Source organism: Mycetomoellerius zeteki, unplaced genomic scaffold (genome assembly GCF_001594055.1).
Source record: "Mycetomoellerius zeteki isolate Tzet28-1 unplaced genomic scaffold, Tzet1.0 scaffold301, whole genome shotgun sequence".
Lineage (NCBI taxonomy): Eukaryota > Metazoa > Arthropoda > Insecta > Hymenoptera > Formicidae > Mycetomoellerius > Mycetomoellerius zeteki.
In genome coordinates, this window is record NW_017257285.1 from 100400 (window position 1) to 109796 (window position 9397).

General features: G+C 37.8%; 1 protein-coding gene across 4 annotated transcripts in view; it reads right to left on the bottom strand.

Annotated features, from left to right (window-relative positions):
• LOC108724501 (monocarboxylate transporter 12) overlaps positions 1 to 9397 on the bottom strand; it is a 29413-nt gene that overhangs the window by 17704 nt on the left and 2312 nt on the right. Inside the window, exon 1 of one of the 4 annotated variants that reach the window (XM_018450908.1) lies at positions 8835 to 9150. The exons of 2 other annotated variants lie outside the window; for them this stretch is intronic. In XM_018450908.1, coding sequence (XP_018306410.1) covers positions 8835 to 8852 — 18 coding nt within the window. In that variant the 5' untranslated portion in view covers positions 8853 to 9150. Of the gene's footprint in view, positions 1 to 2122; positions 2433 to 8834; positions 9151 to 9397 lie in introns of those variants that run through there. One more of the 4 variants, XM_018450907.1, reaches the window with a different exon arrangement.

Consider the following 9397-nt stretch of genomic DNA (forward strand, 5'->3'; position numbering starts at 1 on the left):
AAATTAATTTATAATATTAAGATTAGAAACAGGATTTTTATAAATAAATCAACTACAACATAAAGAAATGGAAGTATCCCCCTCCGATTTTGGTGAGCTTTAAATATGTTTTTCTAGACAAAAATAAAAGATAAGTATTTTTTTATAAGAACAAAATCGCATTTTTAGAGAGCGCAATACCTCTTTGAAGAAAATTAGTTTTTTCTTTTGAAGCAAATATAAAACAACTAATTTTTTCTTCAAAGGGATATTGCATCCCGTAAAAGTGCGAGTGTGCCTTTATAAAAAAAAATACATATCTCTTATTTTTATCTGGAAAACAACATATTAAAAGCTCATTAAAATCGGAGGGGGACACTTTCATGTAATGATTTTCTTGTAAAGAAACGACTATTACTGTCAAAGTCAAATAAACTTTGTTTTTTAAATAAATCAATTTAATCTAAACTTATTAATTTAGTCAATCCTTAAGTAAGCGCACAAAATCGCACAGCGATTGTTACGAAGTAGCTCTGAAGTTTCCCTTCCACGAGGAGACTAAACCCTGGATCGTACGATTCGTTTTTTATTCATATCGTGACTTGTGGTCCCCTTTAGGTGGATTCGAACTCTATCCAGGGAAAAGAAAAAGAAGAAAAAAAGTAACTTTGCCCCAAGCGCCTACTTGAGGGTTAATTGAAATTGATGTAATTTAATCTGAAGTGGAGTAAAGATATTTGCAGTGATTTGTCTTCGTTTGAGAATAACAACACTGGTTCTGTCTCTCTCAGCAGCAAGAAAGAAACTTCGATCGACGTGTGCACGTGCTAAATGACTCACATGCACCGCGGACAAAAGATGCATGTGCGCACGATGCACATTGCATTTGGCCTCCTTGTTTCGTCACGTTTGGTCACGTTTGGTCACGTATATAGTACGCCGCTTCCGTCCAAGGTGCCCGCTGCGGGTTGCCGAACTCGTCAGCGAAATCAATTGCGCTCGTCTCATTTGGAGACGCGTCCCGTTGGACACTTAACCCGTTCTCTCTCGTTTTCGTCACGACTATCGATCCGTTGTACGAGGAGTAAGTATTCGCACGTGTTCGCCGAGAGCGGATTTGACGGTCTCAAGTGACGATTCTCTGCTAAATCTGCAACAAGTTCGACGAATTGTAGGATACCTCCAGGAGCACGAACAAAACTCGAATGTCGGAAAGAAGTTGCAACAACGCAGCGTTCTCCGAAGGAATTGCCTCGACGCACTTTTGTAGAAGAGAGCTGGTTAACTTTAAGAGTCAAGAATCATGCTCGCGTCATTTCTCACGGATGTCGTTCGATGACGTCCGCCTTGGAGACTTCAGAAGAAAATAATACGATCAACTCGTTTACTATAGGGTGCTTTTTATCAAGAGACACAGATGACACACAATGGACGCTTTCCATTTAGTGACATAAGTCGGTACAAACATCATTCTTTCTTGATATTCAGAAAGTAACAAAGATAGAACGACCCTTGTGTCACCAAATAGAAAGCACCCCATAAGTGCTTTCCAGCAATGACATAGTGTGTTAAAGAGTCTTCATTTCATCTCTGTTTAACATTGGCAAACAATAAGAATGTAATGATTCACTATGTTACATCGTGTCATCTGTGTCTTTTGTTGGAACGCATCCAATGTAACATAGTAAATCATTACATCCTTGTCGTTTGACCTTTAAAACAGAAATAAAATGATTGCACGGAAAGAACGATTTTGTTGAAGTATCTAAAAATTTAGCTGGATACATAAAAATGCATGTAATTTTACATGGAAATTATACGCATTTTTTTCAGTGCAGATTTGAAAATAATTAATTTTGTTGAATCATCAAAATAATTACGTAGACATTCATTCGATCTCAAGTACGATGACTAAATGCTGCAAAAAGTTTTGACAACCAATTTGAGCATCCTACATAATTATGTATTATTTTTATAGTCTAAACAAAATTATTCTCAGATTTGTGTTTAGCTAAATTTTTAAATACTTCAGCAAAACCTCTTCGTATTACATTGTGTCTCTCTCTCTCTCTCTTGCTGGAAAGCACCAATTTGTCGCATTCAGTCGTACAGTTTTTGTCCCTCTGCCTCTCAGCTTCTTTACTTAAGACAAATTCGATGCTTCCTGTATTTTCGCACGATTCCGATACATCTCTCTCAAGCTTCCTGCGTAGAACGGTCGAGAGTGCTCATTCCAAGTGGATCTCGATGCGTTCGTGTTTAACAATCGCGGTTTAATTCGCTTTTCTTTCTGTCCCTCTCGCGATGACGGCGAACCTCGGGTTCTTTCAACACTGACAGTTTGCGCGCAGTCAAGAACGTCCAGAGTGGCACTATATCGAGGATATCCGCGGCGTAGCACAGCGGATTCTATTTATACTTCGAGAACGCGCGGCGACTCTCGAAGCTCGTCGAACTTCCGCGAACAAAGCGCGGCTTCGTCCTTCTCCGCGTCATGCGTAACATTTCCTAAATCGAGATCGCGCTTTCTTCTCCGCCACGTTAAGGAGAGCCAGGAGGCAGGGGAGAGCGAGCTCTCGTTCACGACATTCGAGCAAGTCCAAAATCGGCGAATTGATTTCTCAGGCCGGAGGTCGGAGTGAACCTCGCGCTTCCGCGTGTTGTTGATTAAAACATAGTTTTCTATGGGAATTATACATTCAAATTGATGAAGATCATTGTTGCGCATTATTGCGACCTTTCGAGCCAAGGCGTGTCGGAGCAAAGTTTCGCACACAAAGTCGCCACGTCACTCACGACGCGCGACGACCCTCCAGGCGGAATCGTTCGCTCGCGTCAACGGGGTTGCGATTCACTCGTGCAGTCGCTCGCGAGATCCTCATCGAGGCGCGGCACTGTGCTAGGCTCACCTACCGATGTACACGCTGCATTCTCGTTTGCGCGCGTACATCCCCACTCGGACGGAATTGCGTGGCAAAGCGAGCGTCAAGGGACGCGAGCGAGCGCCACATTTTCCAGCGCGCGTCATCCGCGCCGATCACCGAGAGAGGGAGATTCCTCACAGGGACGTTTCGTTTCATCTGGAGACCCTACTTCGCGTTTATTTCGCGAATTTTCGTTTCTACAGTCTTACACTGAAAGAAAAAATTGGCTGCTGCAAGCAAATTAGATGGTAAAATATGGCATAGCATTTTTAATTGGCTGCAACAGCCGATTTTTGATTGCTGCAGCCAATTTTTGGTTGTGTTAGCCTATCCACAATGTCATAGAATTTCGATTGTCTAACGCAACCGGAAATTGGCTGCTGCAGCCAATTAAAAATCCTATGCCATATTTTATCATTTAATTTGCTGCAGCAACCAATCTTTTTTTTCAGTGTAGATACTTCAGCTAAATCGTTGTTGCTGTGTATATACATATATAAAATTTACTAATTTTTTAAATATATTTCAACACGTATAGCTTTTATATTTTAAAATAAAACACATTAATCCATATATATTATATTAAGAGCGAAAAAAATTTTGCGATTACTTTAATCAATAACTTTAACGTAATCTACAATTTGCACAATCTCATTGTCTACACTGAAAGAAAAGATTGGCTGTTGCAACAAATTAAATGCTATGCCATGTTTTGCTATCTAATTTGCTGCAGCAGCCAATCTTTTTTTTCAGTGTAGTAATAGAATAAATTCTAGAAAATGTGTATCCATCTACCACACATACCGAACAATAATACTTTCCGTTTTTTAATATTGGGTAATTTTTGCGTTCAGATACAATCGCCCACTTTGCCGTAATTAAACCGTGTCACGCAATTTAAGTGATATTTAGAGAATTAAGTCATCTCGCGCGTCAGAATTCTTTGGAGCATGCGCTATATTGCTCTCTCTCTCTCTCTCTCTCTCTCTCTCTTTCTCTCTCTATGAAAATATTAATCTTAGGAATAAGTCTGTTTGTGACAGAGAAAGTAGCAACTTCCAATTAAATGTTATGAGAATGTTTGACGTATTTATTTTTGCTTCGGCCAATGGATGATTCATTACAATTTATCGTGGGATATTGTCACGTACAATAACCATTAACTAGCATTAAATATTGCGAACTTTCAATTAGAAGGGGCTTAAAGGTGTACTTGGAATAGACGGATGATTGAAACTTGATAGAACCAGAAATTTATTTTACGAAGCAATCTCAGTGTTCAAAAACTCTTAAGGAATTATTATTTTCGAATTCCCCTGTTATTAACTTGTGATTCCGTGAATTGAAAGGCTGGAAAACGGCAACAAATGAAGAGTCTCGCCTTCACGCGCGGTTAGAACAAAGCCTTAAGGCCGCCCATCTAATTGTGAGGTCTTCGATCGAATCAGAGAGATAGAACTTACGACGAAACAGTCGAGACGCTCATCCGCCAAATCAGCCATAGCGCGTATATCGTGACTCGATAAACTCATTTCTCTCGGACTGCCAACCGTGGCGAGAAACACGGCGAGAAAACGCTCACATCGGCGATCGTTGGCGAATCTCGTACAAGCAAAATAATTCAGATTAATAATAATTTGCGAGACAATGGCAAAAGTTAGCCTGAACGCTGCCGCGAGTTCCAGTCACGCGAAACGCTGTGCGATCGTACGGCGCAATGCTCGCGCGGCTGATGACGCTTATGAATTAATTAGATAATAACCAACGACAATTAGAGTCGAAGGCACGGACGCATGAAAATACCATCTGCTTCTCATCTCCTGGAAAAGTCGCGCGGTGGTCTGAATGCAGCGCGAATAAACAAACGGGCGTGCCTCTGTTACGGTAAATCCGCTTCACTTCAGTTCCGCGTTAAAAGTTGATTGAAATTTTCTGGGAAATTTTATTGACGATTATTTACGCGCACATTGAGGGATTTTTATAAGCCTGTAAAAAAATGATTTGCAAGATTATAATTATTCTCGAATCTTAAATTAATATTTAATATAAAAAAAAAACTCGGAAAATATGAAACTCAAAATTTATTTTTACAAATTTACAAATTACGTTACAGAATTAATCTCGTCCGCAAATTTTACAATTCTCAAGTTTTTAAAATCTGCAATAAAATCTGTGCTTTAAAAATAAATTTTTCATTCAGGAATCCTTTTTATGTAAATTGAAAATGTTTTTACTTAACTTATTCAATATAATTCGATTAGAATCATAAATATCATGATTTAAATCACTTAATTGAAGTCTTGATATTATTTTTTGCGTTTAAGCAAAATAATCTTTGAATAGATCGTGATAATCATGTATTTGCACTACAAAGCTCAAATATTTCGCAAAGGAGACGATTCCAAACAGTTTTAAAGTACTCGTTTATGCGGCCTATTTATCGGCTTGGTAATTTGCTTGGAATGTACGTTAAGACCGATAAAAATTGAAGTGGCTGTCGCAAATGATAAACGAGAGCGCGAAGTATTGACTATTCTCATATCGTTTCCAGCGCGAGATCATTTAATTGCGAGCTGATCGCTGTCGCTCGCGCGTATAATTTGCAATTAAGAATCGCGTTTAAAAATTGAAATGCGACCCAAAGGGTGAGAGCAACGTTCTCGGACGCGTTCGATGAGTTACATTTAGTATTGTTTCTGCATGCGCTCTAATTACTCCAACCTTACTGGTTTGTACCATCGCCTGATAGCGAAGTCCGCACGCTTCCGCGCTATATTCTCAGACGCAAACGACCGCGAGTGCATTCGACACAGTCATCCCGGATACGGGCGTGTATCGTACAGCAAAAGTTTGTCAGGAGAATGAAAGAAAACTTTTAGCAATTAAAATTAGAAATTAAATTAGAATGCAAACAAAAACTATACGAACTGAATCTGATACCGAGATATTTTTTTGTGATAAGAATCTTTTAATCAATTAACCTTTATTACGTACAAATAATGATAACTTCGCTGATTTATCACAAATCCCTTTTACGTAATTAGTAACGTATCGTCCATGAAGCTATTGATGTGATAGAGAATTTAATCGATGAAAAATAATCTCTGGCAGAAATGCGATCTAATATCTGCTAGTTGGACAACTGCGGATTCGAGGTGTGTTCGACATCGATAAAAGGACGATAACGGGTTCAATAAACACTCAAAAGATAAGAGGCTCGCACACAGGAGTAGATCTTGATCTCCTTCAAGTCACGAGTGCGTTATAAACCGTCGCGCGATGGAAGTCATTTTCAGCTTGGAAGATGACGGTCTCTCGGTTTTTTGGAATTTTTGAATCGAAGAATTTTTTTTAATAAAAGATAGTTTATAAATATATTTAATGTAACACTTTAGAAATTATAGCGAGAGAGAGAGAGAGAGAGAGGGGAAGAGAGAAACATATTTGCGGAAACGCTGTAGTGTATCATCATCCGGGATGCAATATCATGTTTTGTTAGTACCGCGATGTCACATTATCAATTTGCTCGTCAACCAGCTTACAATCCACTTTCACTCATGCATTTTGCGCAAGAACAATTTTTGCTGAAATATCTAAAAATTTAGCCAGATACAGATCTGAATATAATTTTTTTAATCCATCAAACTATGTATAGAAAACTCAAGCATGATAAGCAATGTAAAAAATTTTGAGCAAAAATTCTAGCAATCAGTTTGAGTGTCTTATATAATTATTTTTGATAGTTTAACAAAATTTATTTCAGATTTATATCTAGCTAAATTTTTAGATTCAACAAAACTGTTTTTTCAATGCGATTGTTCATGTTGTGCACATTTTTGCCATTTACCTTGAGAAAATTGATTACAAAATAAACGTTAAAGAGACAACGAAGTGCGAAAAATACAACGTGAATCACGTAAATTGTACGACAACGAAGTACCGACAATTTGTTAAAAGGTCATTCAGGCATATATTACGTGACTCTCTTTTCCCAGAAAGTCTCGCTCCATTTCAGATATTAAATCAAGTAATGGAACGGCAAGTGTAATTATCGTACTTAATATTTTTTTAAATTCTTAGAATCAACAAATTTAATGATCCCAGGAATGGAAAATTATTATCTTGGAAATTCAAATCGCAAACATTAATTTTTTTACACACAATTGATTTTCCTCGCCGTTACTACTCGTACGCGTAATTTGTCTTCATTAACAACAGTACGTAAATCGTCTGGAAATGCATATCTATTTGGCGAATGTATTAGCCTCGAATGAATCATAGCGAAATGGTGAGTCGCCATAAAACAATACGATCGCAAGTAATAAGCGAGCACAATGTCGAATTAACGACAAGGAAATTTAATTTGAAATTTATTTGATCATTTACTTGTGATATTCAAATCCATTAATAATCTTTACGAATAAAGAATTATAATGAATGACGTCCTTCTGGAAACTTTTCTTAATAAAATATTGACACTATATATATATATATATATATATTTTTGAATATCAGAATCGTAAAGTGTATATGAAATAGATTTCCGCGCGCCGACAGAAAAATGAAAGTGGCTAATGAAGAATCGCGTGGCTAAGGATGTTTTATACAATAAGCAAAAAATATTATTCAATCACAAAAAAATTAATATCATTCAAAAAGTTTTGATAATATTAGTCCGTGAATACATTCTGAAACCAACTGCTACAAATAATAATTTGGCTTATAATGGTTTTATGCAAAACGATCATATTTCGCTGCAATTTTAGGTCAATAACTTTTAAACGAGTAAATGATTCCAAATAAACTCTTTTACATAAATATTTATTATTATTTTATTAATATATAATAGTATTTTATATGTATAAAATTTGATTTATTTCTTAATGTTATCTCCTCAAATTTGCAAATAAGTATTACAAAACGCTTTTACATAATAAACGATTTTACATAATAATCAAACAAAAAAATTAAATAAGATTTAAACCAATGTAAGAGAATTATTCTCAAATTTTTCACAAATATTTGAACATAATAATAGAACAAATTAGAAAATTTTTATATTTTTGATATCGTTTTTAGATGTGACATATACATCTTGCCGTCGCATTAATGCGACGCACGTCAATTACGGTGGAAGAAAGAAACGGAAAGTTGAAAAATTACGCCCACAAAGTAATCATATGCCGTCGCTTCGCTATCGGTTTGATTCAAATTCCTGCTAACGCTGCGGAGGCGCGAGATCACGCTTGTTAAACACGTCGACCACGTGGGATATCTTCACGAAACTCGACATATCCTTTGAAAAGAGAGAAACGATACTGCGAGATCTTGCTATGCGTAACGTTAGAAATTTTACACAATATGTAAAATGCAAAGTCATCTCTTCGATATTCATCGTTATTGCGAATTATACTTTTAAGCAATCGTGATATTAATAAATGTTGAAAAAAAATAAATATAAAATATAAAAATAATATAAATTAAAAATATGTATAAATTATAAATATAAAAATATCTATAATATTTTCTATTACGTTAATAATATTTCAATGAGTATCTAGAAGTTTACAGAATTTAGTGTGTCGAATTCGGATTTTTTGTTATCGAGAACGACTTCATTCTTCAAATATAATAATGAGAACGGAAATGCAACAATATCACGTTATATCAGTTTCAACGTCTAATTTCTTTAAAAATAATGTAATTATGTTATAATTATTTAATATATATTATATTCTGACATATCTGAGATTATATAATATCGCTTGAAAATAATATCCGCGATTATTTTATACATTATAATTGACATTACTGATACATATGGAATTACATAATATTACTCAAGGATGTAATTGCCTTTCTCGAGCGACGTTAAGCCATCGATCTCTCAAGGCCGCTACGCGCGACCTTACCTTAAGGAGTTACACTTACCTTATTTTTAGGCGACATCGCGAGGGTGGCGGATCTGCCCTCTCGGCTGGAGGCGAATGCACCCTCGCGCGCGAGCGACTGCGCGAGTTGACGGCGAGGATGAGACGCGCGGGAACGACGGGAAGGCGCGGAACCGCGGCACCTGACCCTCCAGCGACACACGGGGGAGAGAGAAAGAGGAGGAGGAGGAGGAAGAGACGGTAATCCGTCGGAGGAGAGCTAACTCGGCGCGAAACGCGAACGCGACACGCGCGTATGAACGATAGAAAATGCGCTCGTCTCGCGTTCCGCTCAACCACCGGCCGACTTAATCGGCACGGACACACGCAACGCACGTCCATCCGATTCCCCACCATACTCCTCGGAAACTTCGCATCTCGCCGCGCTCTCGTCCCGTTCCCCATCTCCTGGTCCCCGTTGTCGTGTCGTCGCGTTTTGCTCCGGCACGTACACCCGGTGCTTTCCGTTCTTCCCTGCGTCCCACCCCCCTCCTCCCGCCTTGCGCTCGCTCTGCACCCGCGATCTCAGTCATTCTCTCTCTCTCTCTCTCTCTCTCTCTCTCT